General features: G+C 47.5%; 4 protein-coding genes and 1 non-coding gene across 5 annotated transcripts; 3 read left to right on the forward strand and 2 right to left on the reverse strand.

Moving 5' to 3' along the window:
* Window positions 1-54: 54 nt before the first annotated feature.
* On the reverse strand, window positions 55-2,143 carry F5J12DRAFT_735341 (uncharacterized protein). Its single transcript, XM_051741988.1, has 5 exons — window positions 1,921-2,143; window positions 1,599-1,836; window positions 1,416-1,547; window positions 331-1,368; window positions 55-280 (listed from the first exon to the last, which is right to left on the reverse strand). Exons 2-5 carry the CDS (start codon window positions 1,779-1,781, stop codon window positions 173-175), a joined length of 1,461 nt encoding a protein of 486 aa, XP_051605052.1. The 5' UTR covers window positions 1,782-1,836; window positions 1,921-2,143; the 3' UTR covers window positions 55-172.
* Window positions 2,144-3,072: 929 nt separating this feature from the next.
* F5J12DRAFT_798461 (uncharacterized protein) lies at window positions 3,073-4,415 on the forward strand. Its single transcript, XM_051744217.1, has 7 exons — window positions 3,073-3,253; window positions 3,303-3,379; window positions 3,432-3,590; window positions 3,656-3,706; window positions 3,756-3,771; window positions 3,830-4,338; window positions 4,386-4,415. The coding sequence occupies exons 1-6, from the start codon at window positions 3,098-3,100 to the stop codon at window positions 4,133-4,135; spliced, it is 765 nt and encodes a 254-aa protein (XP_051605053.1). The 5' UTR covers window positions 3,073-3,097; the 3' UTR covers window positions 4,136-4,338; window positions 4,386-4,415.
* Window positions 4,351-6,368, reverse strand: F5J12DRAFT_712214 (Dfp1/Him1, central region-domain-containing protein; the record flags this gene model as incomplete). Its single annotated transcript, XM_051740750.1, has 4 exons — window positions 4,351-4,614; window positions 4,663-5,713; window positions 5,757-5,926; window positions 5,979-6,368. The coding sequence occupies 4 exons, from the start codon at window positions 6,366-6,368 to the stop codon at window positions 4,351-4,353; spliced, it is 1,875 nt and encodes a 624-aa protein (XP_051605054.1).
* A 96-nt stretch (window positions 6,369-6,464) lies between these two features.
* F5J12DRAFT_798474 (Spc98 family-domain-containing protein) lies at window positions 6,465-10,029 on the forward strand. The gene is made up of 10 exons (XM_051744218.1): window positions 6,465-6,868; window positions 6,922-7,031; window positions 7,079-7,270; window positions 7,316-7,390; window positions 7,442-7,640; window positions 7,689-8,937; window positions 8,991-8,997; window positions 9,044-9,162; window positions 9,212-9,684; window positions 9,736-10,029. The coding sequence occupies exons 1-10, from the start codon at window positions 6,578-6,580 to the stop codon at window positions 9,904-9,906; spliced, it is 2,886 nt and encodes a 961-aa protein (XP_051605055.1). The 5' UTR covers window positions 6,465-6,577; the 3' UTR covers window positions 9,907-10,029.
* A 450-nt stretch (window positions 10,030-10,479) lies between these two features.
* Window positions 10,480-10,552, forward strand: F5J12DRAFT_t17. The gene has a single exon. It is a non-coding gene; the product is annotated as a tRNA-OTHER (tRNA).
* The last annotated feature ends 11,928 nt before the right edge of the window (window positions 10,553-22,480 follow it).

Raw genomic sequence — 22,480 nt, forward strand, 5'->3', positions numbered from 1 at the left:
ATGATATTGTTGTTTCATGGGGCATATGCATAATCATTACTGTAAAGATGGGCTATTTATCGCCGATACGTAAATGTTCAATGCCAAAGAAATTTGTATTTACACAACAAAGCCTGCAGACGTGATCACTTGAAACCTCCCTATATGCCTGCTTATGGATCTGCGCGCTCGTTCATTTAACCACCCTCTCGTCGCCTGGGGCACCATTAGATTCGTTGCGTAAATTGCATAGCGGACAAAGGTTAATGAACATTTCCACCATTGGCCAGGTTATGCCTGCCTTAAGACCCTGGGTAAGTTTTGAGGCTCGAAGTTGGGATCAGCGCTCACCATTCCAATTCTCCGCGCCTCAAATAACACAGAAGATGAGGATCCGTGGGCACGGTGGGCGTAAACCAGAATATCATATATCTGGTTAAGCACGGGTATCCTCTCGAAAGCTTTCGTCCACTCGAACCCTCCGACATCGTGGTCGGCGTTCTCAGATCGTGATCCAGAGGTGGTTCCGTAAGCCTCAGAGTGGTTATCGACATAGGCTACGTAATCTCGCCGAAGAATCTCTTCCTCCGGGGCTAGAAGGTGAAAAAATGCGTCTCGCGGAATCAGCAGCAGATAATGTTTTTCCGATCCCAACCGGACATGGTGGTAAGTGAGCCACATGCGTAGGCGATCAGAGATATTTTGTGCACTATCTCCTGACAGAGAACGACAAACAGCAGCATACATTTCTGGACCAAAGGCAGTAGTCTCTCGTAAGGCGACTGGGAGGTCGGTCAAAAATTGCCCCAATGCTTCTTCAAAGAGTGTGCGATCAGGCATTTCAACGACGTTAACGCTGCTGATTCGGTGAACAACGGCGTCTGGAAGGGGTGCAAACAAGGGGTGCTTCCATGATTGAACCAGAGATGTCGCCACAATAAGTCCCCCCTCTGACGGGAAGGAATGCGTTATAAAGGAAACTTGGTTGGCGCTTTGAGCTTGACGTGGGGCAAGACTTGAAAGCGGGGGATGCAGAGCCCATCGCCGATCTCTGCTTTCTGGTGTCAGACGGCTTGAGTGTGCAGATTCACTGTCTTCCATCCGGTTCTGCGGGGACTGCGAAGATGAGGCATGAGATGTAGAGGATGACGCCACGTTTTGTCCATAAAAGTTATGACCGTCACCAGAATCTCCATGGGGAGATACGTCGTCATTGGAAGGAGCCTCTGAAACGAGGAAAGATGCTGTCTTGGGTCCATAAGGACCTGTATGCTTCTCTCCCATTGTTCCGTGATCCAATGGGACTTTGTGTCGCTTCTTAGGAGTGTAATTACATTCAGAAATTCCTCCCTCGGCACAATGACTGCAAACAGGCAGATTACGATCACACTCGAAAATGAATTAGATGGAGATTCGAATCAAATCGATATACACACCTTTAAGTTCGCAAAGCGACACCTATCACAGCGAGGGATGCCACGATGGGCGGGAGTAGGCAGAGGAGTGTATATGCACTGCCTGCCATTGGCCCAAGAGCAATTATTGCATGTAGGGAGAACCCTATCACACTGTGTGCCAATTTTTGCTATTCTGATGATATTCGTGCGACAATAACTCACCTTCAAGTTGTTGACGCGACAGTGGTCACAACGTGGCTTCCCCCTGCGCCCCTTCCATTGAGATTGACGAGCCATATATACTCTGGGATTTGGGATTCGAATTGTCAGTTGGCCGTCTTCACCGACGCTTTGAATTGCCTCATCGGTGGGTTTGGACAAGTTGGATGACAGATGAGAGACCATTTCTAAATATCAGTCGATCCAAGATTAAATGCACCAGGCTTCTGACAGACGTGCCCTATGTGACAGAAAAGAGTACATGTGAGCAAGAGGAGAGTTTCAGTCCAAAGAAACAGCAAGGGCAATGTCAGATCACACGTACAGGAGATGGCAGCTCCAATAGCGCCGGTGCAATAAAATGACAACCTGTGGTTCTCGCCCGCTAAATGAATGGTCAAAAAAAGAGAGATAGCACGAATCCTTCTAGTAGGAAGGATTCAGCACTGCTTTGTCAGTACCGTAGTACTATTCAAAGTCTTAGTAGGAACTACAGGCTTCTGTCCCGCGATCAGCCCAGTTGAACTTACTTGCGGATGTGACGTTTGGTCACAATTCACCTTCTTAGGCAGGAGCAAGATGATCACACTGCAAGTGACTGCTTCAGACTAAATAAATGGTAATCCTTCCATAAAATGACGCCCGATGATAGTGGCTTGGTTCGGGGAGTGATGGCGCGGCCACTCCTCCGAAGCCACATTGAACATTGACCGTCTATGTTTAACAGAAATAATTTACTTCGGCGCACCGTACGAAATCGGGCCCTTGGACTGAATCTTTCGTGGGAAAGTGAGTGCGATAACCCATTTGGGGGGAAGACCTTGTCGACACAGCGTGGATCCGACGGTAAAACTGTTGAGAAATTGCTAATTACGGTAAGACTTAAGATGCCATCTTTGATTTCAGAGGCTCAACCACTCTCCCCCAGAAGTCCAGTTCAATGCTTTGCGGATACTTAGCCATGCTGTCATGACGTTCGATATAACCCGAGACGTTGCGCGAGGTTTAAGTACGTTTGCTTCGTAACCTTACTATCTGTGGCAGGTCCTCGTTCTGAGGTGAGTATAACAAGCAAGAGAGGTTGCCAAATGCCCGGGACATGGCTATGTTCTTGGGTTATTGGGGAATAAATTACTGCACCCATGCCCGATAATGGTTTGTGAGCTTCGAGGTCTTCGTATTGATTCGTACTGAAATTTACGCTTCTTTGTCACCATAGCATTTTCCGCGTGTATGCATTTACATAATTGGTTCGTGAGCGTTGATGGGTGACAGCACCTTCGAGGCTTGCGATTTGTCGTGGGAGTTGCGAGCCTCAGGCCTTCAAGCCTCAGGGTCAGAAGAACCCTCATGAGGATAAATGAAGTAGTTGAGCGCCCTGCAGACCCGATCTTGGACGGTATTGTCCTGGCACGTTCGACAGTTACGACCCGTGATCCAAAGGCTTTATATACCCTCGCTCCCTTACACTACGCCGTGCGTTCCCCTCCTCCTGACTCGCCATGTTGTCTTTTAACTCCCTTCTTTCCCTTTCCACCTACTTCTTACATCGCCTGGCCAATAATGTCGATACAAGCAGCGTTCCATTTTATAACCCTTCCCTTGAGGGAGGATCCATGTTGGAAAATGCTGGTGACAGTCTTGGCGAACCCTTGAATGTGTGTACCCGTCCGCTTTCCACGTGCCCTTCATGCTTACTCCCGGCAGGTTATTATCTCGGGGTTGAGCACGCCGGCTGTTCTTACTAACGATGGCATTATTAACTACGCGCGTGCCATAGGCTTGTAGGTGGCGTGAGGTTCCTCTCTTCAACCCATTGTGTAATTGGCTACATAGTTCCGAGGAATGCTTTAATATCCACCTAGGGGGGCTCATGTCCGCTAACCTCGGAGACGGAAATGGTTGGGTCAACCAGACATATGAGCTTCGTCAGGACTATGACAACGCCGGAATCGGGACCTGCTTGGAAAGCCTCGTCGGTGGTAATCATTTTCGGTAAAACAAGCACCCTCTGCTGAACGTTGAATTCTGTATTAATTATCATCGACGGTTCCACAAAGAGTGTTCCGTCAGAATGGGCGTTTAGCAAATAGTGGGGCCTTGTTTCTCGCGTACGTCCCACCAATCTCATTGCTTCTGATGCTAACTTCACTTTGGTAGAGTGTCGCAAGAAGAAGTAAGTCCACACAACCACCCCTCGATGCTTACAAACCGTAAGTTTATCTTATCCCCAGCCCGCAACCGAACATCATGACCCTGTACCCGATGGCTACGATGTTGGTCGGTGGGTTCTCCCAGTTTATCACTTGCTTGTCACTGCCATTCAAAAAGTCGATTCCAGCAATAACTTAGTGGCAGCCGCAGTTGGAATAACCAGCTTCAACGGTGTCACTTACATAACGACAGCTAAGAATATCACTGGGTTGCTCCCACCTGGTTCGGAAGGAATCAATCACGGTGGGCAGAAGTTTCTGACATGTTCTTCTTTTGAGCCTAAGGCTGTGCAGGTATTGCGCAAGACGGGATTACCACCTTGTTGACAGTTGCTATTGTTAGCAAGTAGAATTGAAAGGTATGGCTCTTACGTTGGTCTTGAGGGTGGCTTGTGTAGAGGAAACAAGTGATACATGTATGCAATACGAACCTCGAATGGGATACCAAGTGTGTTTGCATATGTTACAATTGACGAGGTAACGCAAGTGAAAAGCCAAACCGCAGTAAGTTACAGTTACCAAGGAATTCGGTTCGTCCTCCATTAGCTCAAGTCCATAGTCTCACCCTCAGCTTCAGTATCATAGTCCAACATGGTAGTATGCTCGAGGGTCTTGGAGCAACCTGTCGAAGAAGAGCTTCCTTCAGCTTGTACGGTGGGACGGAGTTGAAACTCCTTTGTGAAACGCTGCTTTTCTTCGTCGGAATGCTGCCGGGTACGGCGCTTTACCCGGTCGAGGAGAAAATCCAGCTGTAGATAGTTTGAGTCATCTTCAGCAAACTTGCGATGCTTGCGGTCCCTTATGTGCTAGTGACCGTCAGTGACTAGTTGACGTATCCCAATGACGGTGCTCACATATTCAAAATCATCAAATTTGACTCTGCAACTCTCACAGTAACCGGGCTTAGTCCCTTCATCTCGCTTGGGTAACCGCAGCGTATTGGTGCTACGGCTCTTTCTAAGAAGCGCACGGTCAGGTATAACGTCAGGGGGGCCCATTACTGCAGGCTTCCCATTCTGAGTGCTTTTCGCGCTAAAAGAGGAGACTTTGCGCGACGTTACGATCTGTCGTTGGATGCGTCCACGTAGGTGTGCTGGCAGATCCAAAGTCCGAGGTGCGCCGCCAACCGTCGAAGTGGTTCCCGTTGTGGATGCGATCGCTACACTGTTGCCTGAGGCAGCTACATAGGCACCTGTACACGTAGATGCCAAGTAACCTGAGGCATTAGCGGAAGCTTGAGTTTCGGGAATATCGACGTCCAAATCTACGGATTCCTCCACACAACCGGTTGTGACTTGACGGTTTAAGTTGCTCATAGACACTGAGCGGCGAAGGTCGCCAGCTTTCCGAGACACCAGACAGGCTTCTGCACGTTTCTTCCGCTGGAGTTCTCTGGCAACCTTCTGTCGTCTTTCGTATTCTCGAGCTTCTTCCACACGTTTAATTTTCTCCCATCGTCTCCTCTCACGTTCATCGAATTCGATGAACGGCCCCCTAGCGTGGGGATGACAGTGGAGGACAGGCCAGGCACCTCGTTCTTTGCCATCTCTCCCTTTCGTGATGGGATATTCGAGAGCATGAATGGTGGCCAGTTCCTGCTTCACGTCCTCCACTATGACGAAGCAGCTGGATTTTGAAAAATATCGGAAGTCGTGGCGCTTCTGAGTAGGATCGCGCTCTGTAGTTCCGTGAAGGCGCTCTGACGCGAGCAGGCGTGTAAGGGACCGCTGACTCGCAGTGGGGGTGACAGATTGCGCGCTTGAAGCTTGCTTGAGTGTTGCTGGTACACGCAGATCGCAGCGTTCGAGCACACTATCCAACTTCGCGGGATTCCAAATCTTCATTCCGAACGCCTGCGCCTTCTCCACAAGGCTGAAATGTTGCACACAGCTATCATCAGCGTTACTAAAAGTTTAGATGAATGATTGAAATGCGATGCTTATTTGACACCCACCGGCCTTTAAGCTTGACAGGGCTCTTGAGCCACAGCGCTGATCGTCCGGCAAGTCCATTTGTAGAGTGAGTATTTTCTTTGTTACAAGCAGTATCGTCTGTCGCTGGAACGACTTCATCCGTGATCAAATGAGTGATCTCATTAGAGAAGAAGTCATCGACGCGCTATTCAGTGTAAATTGGAATATGGTGTGATAGAGAAAGACATCCGACATACGGCACCAAGAAAAGTTACTCTGGCCATGAGGGAGCTCCTAAACGCCGAGGATTGCGAATCCAGCTGATCCAAGTCAAAGTAAAAGACGAAACTTGGAAATGCGCGCGTGTATTTGACACGGAATTCATTCTTAGTCGCTTCACGTAGCAACCTCCTCTGCTCCTTATCCCTGCGTTCCTTGCTGTCTGGGGTGGCCAACGTTGAAGAGTCAACGTTGACTGCCTTCACCCGCTTGGGGTTTGCTTGTGTGGGAACCACGTCCGTATTGGGTTCGGGAGAACGCGGTCGTTTCACTGAAGCTGGGAGACGACCTGGTAGCTTCTGCGACGAGAATCCAAAAGGGAGTTCCTGCTGGCGGGCACTGAGAGGTCGGCGAGCATGACTGGCCATGTAGTCTCGAGAACGTAGACGTTTGCAAGTATAAAGAGACGACGTTATGAGTCAAATAACAACAAATAACGCGCCAATAGTTCTAGCGAGCCGAGGGAACGATCATCTTCCATCAGGTTTGTGGTTTGCCTAGGGGAGACTAGTTCATACGCACGAACCATAAACGCACCGTCAAATTGGTGCCGCCTCGGCGCTTCCCTGCACCAATAATGACCCTTTGTAGCATTGACCGTGAGTCTAAGCGGAGGAAAGTTGTGTTCCCGCTTAGTGCTCTACCTCCCATACTGCCCCAATTCTCTATTCCCTTGTTGGACGACAGGCCTCAAGACCCCATTGCTCAGACTTCAAGCTTTCAATGGACGACCGGTAATGGTGCTACCGATCGTGATCACTACAATGAAGCCTGTTATCTTTCCCGAGATGAATTTCTATCGCATGCTATTCAGGACGACGGTCAGATTCCTTTGTGGAACCGAGCTCTGGTGCACCCCCGTTCTGCAGTAAGTTGACGTTGTCTCGTCAATTTAGGTATTTCGGGATTCACTCCTGACAGTACCAAATAATGTCGTGGGATGGTATTCTCCCTCCCCAAATTGCTGGCATCCTGAAGATGCCATTTTTGACTGAGCAACCTCTTCCGCAGTTTGGCTTGGTGCAACAACAGTCAGGTCCCATTTCTTGCCAAGTTTTCCGACATTCATGATTCTTAGTGTCCTATCAGATACGACGGTTTGCCAGCCACCAGACGATCTCGTGATGTCCCTCAGATTACTTGTGTTGGGGAGCTCCTCGCGTCTGTACGTGTGGAATAATTCTTTGGAATTATTCGTGCACCAGAGTCCTTCAAAAGTTGGTTCAAAGGCTATTTTGGTTGGGCGCGGGAACAGATTCATTTCTAAAGAGTAAGCAAGTGCCCCATTCTACACTTTCAACTAACATTCCATTAGTTATTTGCAACGATTTCTTGACTTAGGAAGTCTCATACGTCGTATGGAGTTACTCGCTTACGATCTTCGCGACAGGTATACAGACACCTGCTTTTTTCTGGAAACACGTAATAACCTAATTTTTAGAGGGAGCCACACAGACCCGTCCATTCATGCTTTTGCACATGGGCTTTCGACCCTTCTGAGCTTTTGGAGAGATCAACTGTCCAGAGGCCCGCTGTTCGGATCCGACGATGTTCTCTACCCAGCTGACTTTGCGGCCATATGGCTACATTATGCGGAGGAGGAACAGACAATAAGTTCCATTGCCACCATGTGTCATAGGGTATAGCATGTGATTCCTTGTTATCAGAGAGATCGCTGACTGGTGCAGAGCCTCGAAATTTCCCCGGAAAATTATTTCGATCTCTCTACGAATCCAGTGGATCTGTTGAGTCGCATATATCAAGCACTGGAGCAAAATGTAGAAGTGGTATCGCCGCGTCAGGTGATTGCGGCCATCGCTTACATGTTGACTGTTTCCTCGACGCCGTATATTACCAGTCTTTGCAAATCGGTTGCTTACCGTGAAGGTGGTCCGAGGTACTCATGGATAAGCGAGGAACTTAGTCGGCCAGATCCCTTTGAACCATATGACGGAGGGGATTCGGCAGGGACTTGGCAACGCAATTTTTTGGATGCGGAACATGTCTTCCCAAAATTTGTTCCTGCTAGCTTGGCAGACGTCCTTCCAATCGCAAGGAAGTCACTCAGATTGCTAGGGGCTGTCCAGCCGGATCATTGGATTCTCTCACAGGGCGGCGCTCTTCAAACCATTTCGTGGTTGTGGTCGGAAGTGAAGATCCACCAAGCCTGGGGTGATTCTCACTACCTTAAATCAAGCCCTGCTCTCCCAGTGAAAGGTTGTCCGACCGCTAGCGTGACTGACAACCACAATTCCGTTCTTGACGAATTCAAGGTTTTTGATATGGAACCCAGGGCGCTGAGTGCTGAGGAACTTGGACATTGCGACTCACATCCGGCAATAGCTGATTTCATGGCCACTTTCCCCGAATCACTGCCGCTTATCATACCTAATCTCTCTCTGCTTTGTGATTTGGTTTTTTCCCCTCTCGAATCCCATGCTTCCCTGCTTTCCAGAGCCTTTCTTTCTGTATTTCTCAACGAATCCTCCTTCCTTTGCGTCGATGCACACCTGACATTGCTTCGTTCACATCTGCTGTTAACTTCACATACATTCAAGTCAAGACTGGCGGAAGCTTTATTTTCTGACACGTACGGGAGAGAAGACCTTTGTGGCGCGGCGAAAGCATTCGACTCCTTACGACGACAGCCACAGACTGTTCACACATCCGCGTTCCCTCCTACCAACAAACTGGCCATTGGTTTGGCACCCGCCCTCACAGCGAGGGACAGTTGGCCACCTGGTGGTTCCGATCTCAGCTTTCTCCTTCGCACTGTGATCGTTGACGCGCAAGAGTACGGTCGTCGACACAATAGACGGCCGAAATCAAGTCCGGCGGGCATACTGCATGTCTTGGATGAGGCCGAGTTTCGCTTGGGATTTGCAGTGCGGGATCTTCCAGTAGGCACGGGCCGCGAGCGGTGGCTAAACCCTCTATGTGAGCTCTCCGTCTTCCTCATTGTCGAAATTCTAACCCACGCTCATGTTTAGCGATTGAGTCCGTATTCCGTACTCACTCTAACAGGAGCACTGATAATCTTCAGGGCTTTGGACTTTCTCTATCTTGATTACAAAGTACCGCACCCCATGGAAGTACTCATTCCACAGACAGTGTTGTCGAAGTACCAACGAATTTTCTCGTTTCTATTGCGCTTGATGCGAGGTAAGGGTAGAACACAATATATATGGTCACATCTGAAGCCAGACGACAGTCGAGGCTGCCATCCGTTCCGTTTATCGTTTGACGTGTCTACTCCCCAGGCCCTCTCTCAGTAAATTCCCACTTTGCAGCAAACTTGTCTGGCAATTCCGTTTTGCAGCAGACTATTTCGTCAGTGCTCTTTTGACATACGTATACGACGTTGCTATTGGCAGCAATTTCGATGCTTTCCTTTCTCAAATCGCAGCGTGTCGCGAACATATGGCCTCAAACAAGCCCCATGAATTCCCAGATGTTTTTACCCTTTCAGAGTTCCATTCTTCTGTGCTCAACGATATCCTCAGCGCTTGCCTTCTGCGGTCATCTCAAAGGACTGCAGGAGATATCCTGCGAGGGGCAATGGAACTCGTGCTGGAGTTCTGTGTTCTCGTGACAGATTTGGATACTGCCGAATCAGAGGTACATAAGATAGATTCCGCGCTCCGTACGCTCTATGCCGCCTTTCGCGAGAAGGTTGTTACCCTGGTCTGTCTCCCAGCTTAAGCTCTCGTCCACCTTGTTCTAATGGATGTATAGCTGGAAGAGTTAGACGCGCTCCTAGAGAAGGATGCTAGGTTCTTGCAAGAAACTAATCCGCTACCACTTGGCATGGAAGCCGAGTGCCATGTTCCCCCTGGGGGGACTGCATCGCTTCGGTACCTCTTGGCTCGATTGGATCTGAGTAATTGGTGGAGAAGCTTGGACTAGAGAGCCCCAAATCTAATGACAAGAGCTACAATATTTGGATGATATTGGCATACTTATCAATGAACCAATCATTAGTGAGAATATCATTGTGTTTGCCCAGGTGTGGCAAACCATGCCCTGGACCACACATAGTGGATACTGCACAGTCACATAGTTGAGTCACCAATAGTCCTGAAAGTGGGTCATCTGACATGTACAGTTTGGCCTAAATGTGGTACTAACTGATGTCAGTTGATGGTGCCCAAAGGTGGGTAGGCTGGTGTGTGGAGGTGGGATTGGCCAATGTCACTTGGTGGAGGATTGACTAGCCTAAATGTGGCATTGGCTGACCTCACTGGGGGATGGATGGATGCCCTGGAAGTGGGGTCAGCCAACATGAGTGGGGGATGGACCCACTGCCTGGAAGCAGGGTCAGCCTGCCTGGCCAAGGGATGGACTCAGCCCCTGGAAGTAGGGTTGGTCAACCTGGCTGGAAGGTGGACCCATGTAAGGATTCAGTCTGATGCTGTTGACCATATAGCTATGTTGGAGCAGTAATCTGCACTAATCCTACAAGTGCCATTGAGTACCCAAGGCCAGGTAGCTCAGTGGTTAGAGCACCTGGGTATATGCCAAGGGGTCCTGGGTTCAAATCCTGGCTTGGTCATATTTTCCTTTAGTTGTTCACTGCTTGGCAAGCAGTAGGGTAGTTGGCCCTGAGGTCACATGATCTCAAATTTAACAAGCTAGATGTTGGTTTCTTTATGATGGATCTACTGTTCTTCTCATTTGTTCTTTGATCCTACTTAACCTGTATGGATACTCTGACATATATCATGCCTAGTCTCTACCCTATGAAATAGGCCATGTAGCATACTGTATGTGTTACAACTGTGTGTTCATCCTAAGTCTCTACTCACTCTGCACCCTACTCTGCCAGTCATTCACCCATTCCACACCAACTCCACTTGCCCTCTACTGTTGATGAACTTACTCTGCTCTGACTGCTGTCAGACTGCATGGACTGTCCTCCAAGGGGTCATGTGACCCTTAGCTGTCCAGCCTTTGGACTTCTCCTTGACAGTGTGCACACCACATGGTTCAGCACCTGGACTGTTTCCTTTTCAGTCCACTCTATGTTACCCACCATACAGTGAGGGACAAAAGTGTTGCAATGTTTGTGAGGTGTGACTTGCTGCCAATGTAGCTTGGTCTATTCTGCACAGATAATCATGATACCTATACCATTTGAAAGGGGTGACTCTAAGTGTTCCAGAGCACTAAGGTTCAGTCCAAACAAAGCAATACATGCCAAGATACACCCTATTCTTTCCAAAAAGTGCATTGCAATGCCTTTTTCCCTGACTGGCGAAATAGTGAAAAGTGACCTCTTGATGGGATTGAGGGCATGAAGGATGGGAAAATATGATTACATAACAAACCACATGATCTTCCAGATGATTTGTCAGCATTTAAACAATGACAAACATTGGACTTGTACCATTAACCCTCCCTCTTTTACCACAACTCATGAAATCATCTCTCTAGCTTACATGGTCACTTTCTCAAGGAAATCTTATCAAATACTGGTGGCCACCACAGTGCCATCAGTATAACATGCTCTCAGAACCACCAGTCCTTTAAAAAACCTGTTGTCAGTCATTCCCTGGACTGTTCCCCCCCCCCCCCATGCCTGATGTGTTCTGGGACTAATCAGTACTTGGAAGGCTGAAAATGTTATGGAGGTCAATCTGGCACTTCAGAACATGATGGAAAAACTAGTGCCCTCTCAACCAGTGCATTTCTGGCACAGGGACAGTGGTATGGAAGTTAGGGCAAGACAAAATCCTCTTTACCCCTGGGTGTCATCAGAAGGATATGCTACTGAACTGCCATGGAGCAGAATCCTGTGCTTCCATCTGGCCCTGAATATTGCCTTTGGTCACATATGACCAAATAATCCTTCCCCAGTCATCTACAGTTCAGATCAGCGCAAGATCTAGTGAACCCTCTTATGGTGCTCAGAGCACAAGGAGGTTTTGTCTCACCCCAACTTCCATACCAGTGTTCCTGTGCCAGAAATGCATTGATTGAGAGGGGGCTAGTTTTTCCATCATGTTCTGAAGTGCCAGATTGACCTCCATAACATTTTCAGCCTTCCAAGTACTGATTAGTCCCAGAACACATCAGGCATGGGGGGGGGGGGAACAGTCCAGGGAATGACTGACAACAGGTTTTTTAAAGGACTGGTGGTTCTGAGAGCATGTTATACTGATGGCACTGTGGTGGCCACCAGTATTTGATAAGATTTCCTTGAGAAAGTGACCATGTGAGCTAGAGAGATGATTTCATGAGTTGTGGTAAAAGAGGGAGGGTTAATGGTACAAGTCCAATGTTTGTCATTGTTTAAATGCTGACAAATCATCTGGAAGATCATGTGATTTGTTATGTAATCATATTTTCCCATCCTTCGTGCCCTCAATCCCGTCGGGAGGTCACTTTTCACTATTTTGCCAGTCAGGGACAAAGGCATTGCAATGCACTTCTTGGAAAGAATAGGGTGTATGTTGGCATGTATTACTTTGTTTGGACTAAACCTTAGTGCTCTGGAACACTTAGAGTCACCCCTTTCCAATGGTATAGGTATCATGGTTATCTGTGCAGAATAGACCAAGCTACATTGGCAGCAAGTCACACCTCACAAACATTGCGACACTTTTGTCCCTCACTGTATGTTTCTCCATCTACCCTTCATTCATTGTCCAGGAAGTTGTACTTGAAAATTTACAAGTCTCTGTATGTCAGTTCTGATTCTGGTTACTGTACTTCCATGGTGGTATAAAAGCATGTACAGTACTCCATTGTTCCTCAGTATGAATATCACCTAAGTTCCTACTCTGTATCTCCTCCATCTTCTGTCTTTTGGAATTATCTCTGAACTTCTGTCTGGTCTCTACCTCTGAAATATGAGGGCTGAGATTGTACAAGGGGGTAGTGCATGAGCTAAACCCAACACTCTCACTCTGTTCTGCCTCTGTCTCAGCAGACTTCATCCCTGTTGACCCTCTGCTAGTTGGAGTTCTGTTTGTCTGTGTCAGACTTACTTCCACACCTCTCCCCAGACCCTATTAAGCATTGGAGTAGGCCCAGACTTGACATTATGGGGACTTCTTTCCTACCTCAAAATAAGACACTCTTGTCTGGAAAACTTGAGTAGAGTGAAGAATTCCTCTCATTATTCTGCCATTAAAAGTACTTCACTTATCAGCATTACATATTTTTTCCCTGAAAAACAAGGTCTTACCTCAAGTTCAATAACAAACATACCAGATACCTTCTTGACCATTCACAGAACTGATCCACTGTGAAGACAAGAGTAAGTATCATACACTTGATAGAAGAAATGGTTAATACCTGTGCAACTGCCTGCCAAGCTACAGAGGCTCAGGTGTCATCTTTGCCTCCCAGCCTGGTGCTGACATCATTGATAAATCTCTGCTCCCAAGACTGGACTCCACTAGGAAGTCAATACTCCACTACATTCAAAAGGCCCATAGCTGATAACATCCAGAGTTATAGTGATGTGGTAAGAACTGGCTTGAGGGATCCAAGCCCAGCACCCAAAGGAGCTACTGCTACTGTCCCTGGCTCAAGAGTAACCTCACCAAGATATCTTGGCTTGAGAGCTACCTCACTGATGTGTTCCAGCTCAGGAGCTGCCTCAATGATGGATCCCAGTGACATTGAAATCCTAGAAGCTGTAAAGACTCATACTGTTAGAGTCTGGGTACCAACTCACAAAGTAAATGAGAACCTACCTGATGATGTCTGATGTGACTCAATCTTCCCTATGAGTGAGATAGATGTTGAGTATGGTGACTAGATGAAAGTAAAGTGCAAGAGGTTGTGTGAGCAATGCACTCATAGTACACTGAGATCTGATCAGAGAGATGTAATCTGAAAAGCTGAATGGCAACTGACCCCAGGTGAGCAAGAAAGAATCCAAAGGAGGTCACTGTTGATAATAAGGGATAACCCCAAAATTACTACATCAGAAGGTGATGAGCCCTTTAACAAGGAAGATCTCAAAGGGAAAGGACCTAACCCTGTGTTAGGAATGATGTGTGTGCAGAGGCTGATGTGGGTACCTGTCAAAGTTGCACAACACCCCTGACTTCCTCTTAGGGCAGAGTAGGAGCAGGTTGGGCTGTGGAGTACAGTGGTCAAAGTTTGAAGTGAATCCAACCACTGGGTGGTGAGATATGCAGCAAACAAGGAGCAGAGGAGCACAGGGGAAAGCTTTGGGGACAGAGGTTGGAGTTGGAGGTCAGAGGTCAGATGGGAGGGCATTGGGTTCAGCTAGTGCACTGCCCCCTTGCATGAGCTCAGCCCTTGTATTTCAGAGGTAAAGTGGTCTCAGAGGAGTGGAGGTGAAACTCCAGAGGGAACTCAGAGGGAGTCAGAAGTGGGGACTTTGATATTCATACTGATTACATTGGAGTACTACATGGCCCTATATACAATGTAGGTCAAGGGTGGGGCAGTGTAGAATGCAAGCCAATAAATGTATAACAGGTTAGCAGTACCTCTGACACAAGGGATAGAGAATAGGGACAATGGGGACCTTAACTGAGACAAGGGAACTACTACAATGAGGGAGAGAGGGTAAATACTGAAGGAGTGGAAGAATGGAGAAAAACCAACACAAGGGCAGAACCCTATCTAGAATGCAGGGTTGCAAGTCTGACATTCTGCTGAGCTGACCAAGGCCTCAGAGGAGGCACAGGTGAGTGGAGGCAGCTGGAATGTGGACTGGGGACCTCAGAGAGGTGTGGAGATGTGTTGGGAGGGTCAGAGGAGTGTGGGAACACATCAGAAGAGGATGGAGAAGTGTGGGAACATGTTGGAAGAGGGCAGAGTAAGTGTTAGGGGCTTATGCTGGTGTCATGGTCCTGACAGTATCCCCCCCTTAGGGCCTGAACCCCTGAAGGCCATAGTGAAGCTATGATGGAGGTGAGTAAGGTCCAGGTTTGTGAGGATAGCAAGCATGGTAAGCAGCCAATAACTCAGAGGCATGTTCTAACTCTGTTGCCAGCACCCAAGATGTTTCATCATCAGTATTCTCATAGCCTGCCCAGCAGACTAGATACAGTAGCTGACAATAGCAGCAGTGGTCCACCTTTGAGTCAAGGATCTTTTGAGTCAAGGATCTCTGAAATCTCATACTCAAGGTTGCCATCCACCTTGACAGGTGGAGGTGGAGGTTGGTGCTGATCAGGGAAGGGGTTTGGAGTGGTATGTTCTAACTGTGACACATGAAAGACAGGGTGGATGGCCTGCATTGCATCAGGTAAGCAGAGGGTGATGGAGTGTGTACCAGGTCTAGCTATGATAGCATAGGGGCCCAAGTTCTTCTCCACAAGTTTGGCTGAAGGGTGGGTGGAGCAGAAGTACTTGGCCTTGACATAAGCCTGGTCACTGATGTTGAACTCTGGTGGTGGAATGCATCTAGCATCAGCTGGACTTTGATAGTGGAGTTGAGCAGCAGTCATCTCAGTGTGGAGGAAGTCATGCAGGGCAGAAAGCTCCACAACACAGTTATGGGCCTTTGGAGAGGTGAGGCCACAGTTGGAGTAAACTGACAAGTTTGGGTGGTATCCCTTATTAGCAAAAAAGGGAGAGACTCTGGTAGTAGTGCTTGGCACATTATTACAAGCAAACTCTGCTAGTGGGAGTAACTCCAACCAATCATCTTGCTGATAGTTACAGTGGGTGTGGAGATACTGCTTGAGGGTCTGATTCATGTGCTCTGTCTGGCCATCACCTTCTGGGTGGTAGCCTGATGTGAAGTGGAGGTGCTGTCAAACACCAAAGGTGTTGTGGACATGGTTACAGCTGACTCTGCCTAACTCATTGACAAGTTGCATGCCATGCCATGCATATGAAGACTAAAGCCCTCATGCATAGAAGGACTGCTGGATGTTAGCAGTCATCCTTCACACAAGAATGAGCCATCAGTGCTAAAGAGAAAAAGAGGAAGTGAGTTAAGTGTGCATTAAAAGTATTTAGTGCCTGTGTATGGCATTCCAGTTTTTGTCATATCTCCACCATTTCCAAAGATATCAACTCTGTTCTCAAAGGATCCTCACACCCTACACATTTCTACAGCACTCCAACCATCAGATGCTCATTTTGCTAAGTCCATCAGATATGGCTGCCTCTTCATTGATCATCTTGCTTGTCTCATTTGCCAGAGAAAATGGCTATGTATATCTGCCAGGTGTTCCCACCAGCTTCTATCCTGAAGCCCCCTGGTTCATTCCATCATCATCAGCCCCATCCCATCCCATGCAGCTTGGTCAGCATGTTCTCCTCATCAGTATGACTTCCAGAAGGACATTCTTTGGTCACCTCAGGTCTGTTACTCAGCTACAAAGGTCATATGTGGTCATTTCAGTCTCCCCACTTGATGAAGCATATGGGTCCTTCCTCCCTGCTCCCTGCACTGTCTTTATTCCAATCTCATCTGTCACTCTCCCCACATTGTGACAGCTGCAGTATAATCTACTGTCCTCCAGCCTTCCTGGTTGCATCCATGATGAGTATGATGTGCATCTTGTGTTTTTACTGCAAGGTCCAGCAGAAGACATCCCCCCTTCTCCCTCTCCTCCATCAGAGCCCCATTCATGAAGTATTTATTGACTTTGCTGAGAGGATGAATGGGTGGGAGATGTGATCACCTATGCTCCCATTACCCCACAGACCCCCAATGCCCTAGCCCTTTGACACCTGACTCATGCCATCCTTTTCTGGAATTAATACTTCCCCTTCTGGAAACACCATCCATCTGTCATCCAATCTGTTGGTCCAGTGATGTCTCTGCCAAGATCTGACTTGCATCACCACCCCCTAATGTGATTCAGTGCACTTACTCAGTTTCTGACTCTATTTGACTCATACTGTGATATCTTGACTGTCCTTGACTTGTTTATTGCCAATACTTACCAATCCTTCTATGCTTGCTTACTTTTCATTTCTCACTTACTCATCAGGATTACTCACTGCTTACAGTCCTTACTCACTACTTCCCAAGTGTTTGTGCCTTGTTTGTCATAGGCTGTGCTCCCCCCACAGTATATAAACCCCCATGTACTTAGCTACAACCCAAGCAATCCAGAAGTCACTCAGCAGTCAGTTCAGTGCATAACTTGTTGTTGACAGTTGAGGCTCATTCAGAAGAGTCTATCTGTCATCATTCATATACTTGGTAGTTGAGGCTCCATCAAGGGTCTATCTACCTTCATTCATCATCAGCAGTCTCATCCATGCTTGGTCAGCAAGCTTGCTTAGTCATCCATCCACTCCTGCATATCTCATCATTGACTTGTGCCAGGAGCACAATTTATTGAAGTCCATTACTCCAGAGTACTTTTGGCTGAACACCTTCACTCCATTCAGCATCCCCCATCCAGTGATCACTTGCTCAACTGCTCTTGTGCAACTCATCAATGACTTGCACCAGGAGCACCCTCTATAAAAAACTCTTCCACACATTAGATTTTTCTGCCCTCCAGGTACCATGGTGGCACACCACCACTTGCCTTTTTATTTGTCTTTGGTGTTGGTTTTGGTTGGTTTCTGCCACCTTTCCACACTTGAAGGCTGATCTCCTCAAGTACTTTGATGCTGATCTGTCAGATGAAAGGTTCTTTGAAAGGCATCTCAAGAGCTTTGCTTTGGAGGCTAGGATACAGCCCATCATGACACTTCAAGACTTTAGGGCTTACAACCATGGCTTCATTTGCATTGGAGGTTGGTTGAAGAACAAAGGAAGGATCTTGGTTGATGAATATAATCATGACTTCTGGGCTGGTTTGTCCCCAGTCTTTTGTGGCTTGGTTGAGAGCCATCTCATGTCAAAAGATCCCAACCTTGATATCAGCAAGCCCTTCCCCTATGATGATGTATGCCAGTCTGCTGAAGAGGTCCTTCACTATGATCACTTTGATGCAGATGATCTTGACTTCCTTGGCCCTTGTGCTGTCTCTGCTTCTCAGGTCCAACCTAGTGCTTCTCATCACTCAGATGGAAGAGATGACAGTGTTCACCCTCTGCTCCCTTCCCATGAAGCCAGAAGAAACCTTGAAAATTTGGAGAAAGCAGGTCCTACTGCTTGCAAGCAAGATGAAGTCAAGTCCCTAATCAAGTCCCTCTCTCACATGTCACTCAATGACCCAGACTGCTCTCTCCTCTACTATCAAGCCATCAAGATGGATCCTGATGCTGCAAAGGTGCTTTGTGCCCCTTCCCTTCATCCTGCTCCCACATCTACTCCTGCATCCACTGTCCCTCCTGCTACTTCATCATCCCAGACCCATCCTGCTAGGAGGACCATCACTTGTTATGGCTGTGGTGTTGAAGGACATGGTGTTGAGAGCTGTCAGGCAATTAATGATCTCATTCAGAAGGGTTCCTTGGCATGTGATGAAAACCATCAAGTCATCTACCCTAATGGCCAGCACATTTATTGCAATGGAGAAGAGACTATCCTGCAAGCCTATGAGCACACTCAAGCTGCTGCTCAGCCTGCTAATGCAGTTTGCTTTGTTATCCATGAAGAGGCTGAAGAAGATTCTAGTGCTGAGATTTATGAGTTGGAAGAAGATCCTCTTGTCACTGCTGTAGATTGCTCTAAGAAGATTACTAAAGAGAAGAGAAAGGCTGTCTTTGACAGTGTCCTTATCCTCCCTTGTTCACATGGCAAGGAGAAAGAGACTCAAGAGCCAAAGCCTTCATCCTCTGCATCTATCCCTGCTCCACAGAAAACACCACTTGCCCCTGCCTTCATACCAGCTGATGTTCATCCCCCTGCCTTTGATGGAACTAGAGATGACACTATCATGGAAGATGCCTCTGTCCCAAAGCCATCTGGACAAGCCACTGATTCTGCAGACAAGTCTAAGAGGTCCAAGCCCCCTCCTACCACTTCCCTGTCTTCATCACTTTTGCAGTCTGCCAACTCTAAGGCCATTGTAGAGTGCATTCTGTCTACCCCCTTGACTGTATCTGTTGGGGAGGTCATTGGTTCATCTAGGGATGTTTCTCAGCACCTTCAGAAGCTCATGCAATTCAAGAGACAGCCACTGGCTCAGCCAGTCAAATCTGTTACAGCTGTTGAAGCAGCTCCTCCTGTGGCCTCCTACTTGGCATTGTCATCTAGTCCCCTGATCACTATCAATCTGGCTTGCAATGGTCAACATGTAACAGGTGTCATTGACTCTGGATCTACCCTCAATGTTGTTCATGCTGGCATAGCCCAGTCAGTCATTTGCATGCCCATGAACATGTCACAGACCATCAATATATGAGATGCAAAAGGAGGTATCTCTACTCTGAAAGGCCTAGTACAAGATGTCCCTCTCTTCTGTGGTGCTGCCAAGACTTGGACCAATCTGTTCATTGCCCTGGACACTAATGCAGGCTTTGATCTCCTACTTGGTCATCCTTGGGCCCTTGGAAACTTGGTTAGCATTGTTGAAAGAGAGTCTGTAACCTATGTTGTCTTTGGAGCTGATTCAGATCACCCCCTGGAGATGTGTGTTACTGAAGGTCAGCTTGGGTCTGTTGCAGATACACTTATGGCAACTCTAGAGCCTGTCCATCCTCAGCAAGAAGCCAATGAACTTATGAGAGATGTAGCAGTTGGTACCCCTCATCATGTTTTGCCTACAGTCTTTGCTCCACTCCCATCAACTTCACAGTCACCCCCTCAGTTGCTTGATTCTACTCTGCTGTATCCTGAATCACCCCCATATGGGTTTGATGTTGCCTCAGCCTTTCCTGCATTCCATCCCATTCCTGTCCAAGCATTCCCACCTCCTACCAGTCCATTTCCTTCAGAGTTTGTGAATCAGCTTACCCAGGAGTTACAGTCCACTGACTCAAGTGGATTGGGAGATAATCCTACCCTTGTGCAGATTTGTCACCAGATCAGGAGAGAGGAGTGCCAGTCACTTGTCTCACTTCTTACTAGCCTTGCTCATATTGTACTCCCCTTCTGTCCTCACTTTATCTTGACTCAAACCATGCACTTGCTGGAGAAAGAGGTACTGATGAATCAGGGGTTTATTTCCAGGACTTCCTTGTGCTTCATACTCACTTAGTTCAACAGGTTCCTGCCCCACTTGAGCATTACCATGAGCTTGAAAGATCTGCCTATGTCAGGTTCTATCCTTGTCTACTCCCACAGGCATCTCCCACTCAGAGCAATGCATCTCCACCTCCAGACCTGCCATCCAACTCAAGTCTACCTGCTTCACATGTACTTCCTAATGGCACTACTGCTCCACCTCAGACTCCCTCTCCCCCATCCCCAGGTCCAGTTATCATTCAGGAAGAGCCCACTGAAGGTTCCCACCAGGCTTCACTTCTGTTTGGTAGAGATGTTCTCACTCTGGACTCTGAGGCTACATTCTCCATCTTCAATACTTCATATTGCAGCTCAGTTGCCTCTACTGCCCATAATGCTTGCCATGACTCTCAGTCTGTACAACCTGTCAACAAGTTGTGCAGGGATCCACATGTGTCCACTCCTTCCATCCATCTTCAGTCCACTGTGGGGAGCAGGTATCTGCTACCTAGTATGGGGATGTGGGCTCCAGCCTAGGGATAGGCAATCTGAAGGGGTGAGTTTGACCCAAGGGGAGTTGCTCTAGCTGTAGGAAGGGGTAGGGAGTGGATGCAACCAAGTTGCACATGTTGCTTGACCTGTAAATGAAAAGCATGAGGGATTAGGGAGTGTGCAGGCCTTGAACCTGTCTAGAAATCTGTCAGAATTATGCCTGTGACTCAGCACCAGGCAGGGGAAGTGGTAAGGGTCATGTTGATGTTGTTCCTCTGCTTGCTCTCTCTATCTCTGACTTGGGGCTTCAAAGTTGTTATTTTCCCTGTCAACAAGGACAGGTATATGTGTAGCTACATGGGGAGTATGTAACTATGAACTAAGCAACATCAAAAGTCAAAAGAGCGACAGGAAAGAATGGAAATTAGCTGAGATTGATGTAATGATGGCCATAGGGCCCATAATAGCATCAGCAATCAAAAGAGTGACTAAAATAAAGAAAGCACAAGGAAGTGCAAGTGGTCTGAAGGGAAGCAAACAATAACACAGTGAGAGTGACAGAAACACACTTATATAACTGATAGTGTGGGCCCAAAGAGCATGAGTGAGCAAGTGCAGGTGCCCTGAAAGTGGCTGCAAGTGTCAGGACCTCATCACATTGGCCAAGGGGAGTGTCTAGAGGTCATGTGACAACAGGGGAAGTGGTGCAACTGAACAGTGTGGAGTATTAGGCAACCTGGAGCCCAAAGTGTGTCAAAGATGCTTGAGAAGGGTCGCATTTGCATTGCTTTTGTTGCAAACCCTATAGCCACTTAGTAGACCTCCAATTGACACTATACACACACTCCTAGTGTAGGGAGACCCCTCTCCCCACACCATGCAACTCAACAATGACTTGCACACATGTCAGCATATGCCTGGTCCTTCCATCCTTCATCAGTCCACACAACTTGATGATGACTTGTGCAGCCATGTGCAGTTGTCTGGTTTGTCCTTGGATATAGGTCATGGCTGTCAGCCTGCACAACTTGGCAACAAGTTGCACACATCTCACCACTTGTCCAGTCTATCCCCAGATATACCCACAACTCTTTTGCCACTCAACTCTGATATGTTCAACACTGGTGTTGGCTCTCGCTTCTATCTGCCTAGCCCATCCTTGCTTCAGCCCACACAACTTGATGACAACTTATGCAGGGATCAGCATTCATCCAGTCCAACTCTTCCCATGCCATTACTACCTCCAGCTCCTCAAACTGTGCCTAATGCTGTTGTTGGTGAAGAGTCAGTTGCCATGCCAGAGCCATACAGCAATGTTGTCATGCATTGTACTCCTACTGGATGGATTGCTCACTTGCAAGAAGCTGCAGAGGACTGGTCAGGTGATGTGGATGAAGAGGACCCAGGTTTATTCCAGGAGTCTGGTCTTGATATCCTTGCTAGGGCAGTTGGTTTCACCTCAGCCTCAGTCCATCCTCCCCCTTTTGAAGCAGTTTCATACCCAGACCACTTTCCTGCCTCCATTTCTTCAGGTTCAACCCAAGAAAGGTCTGATGATCTTCTCAGATGTGTTTGTCCACTTTCTCCCATATTTCATCATTTATTTCTCAAGCTCTTTGAAGATTGATTCATATGTCCCCTCTCGTACTTCTAGTTTCTCTTGTTCTTTGTCTGCTCACTTTGACCAAGAAGTCATTAAACTCCTAAACCCACAGACATCATTTCTTTGCTCAGATACTCCTGTAACACCACTTCCTATGCCTCCTTCAGTTTCAGGTTTTCAAAGCTCCTTTTATCTTGATGTCTTCTCTTCTTCACTATCTAATCCTTCAGAAGTGCCAGATCCACTTCCTATTCAGAAAACAAAAAAACAGCTTCACTTTTATTATTCTTTATCTGACTTTCTTGATTTGCTACATTTTAGAAGAAGCTTTTCTACATATACAGAAGACTTGGCCAATGAAACAGGTCAGC

This window comes from Pisolithus orientalis, assembly GCF_024613125.1.
Source record: "Pisolithus orientalis strain OTSU chromosome Unknown F5J12scaffold_2, whole genome shotgun sequence".
Classification (NCBI taxonomy): domain Eukaryota; kingdom Fungi; phylum Basidiomycota; class Agaricomycetes; order Boletales; family Pisolithaceae; genus Pisolithus; species Pisolithus orientalis.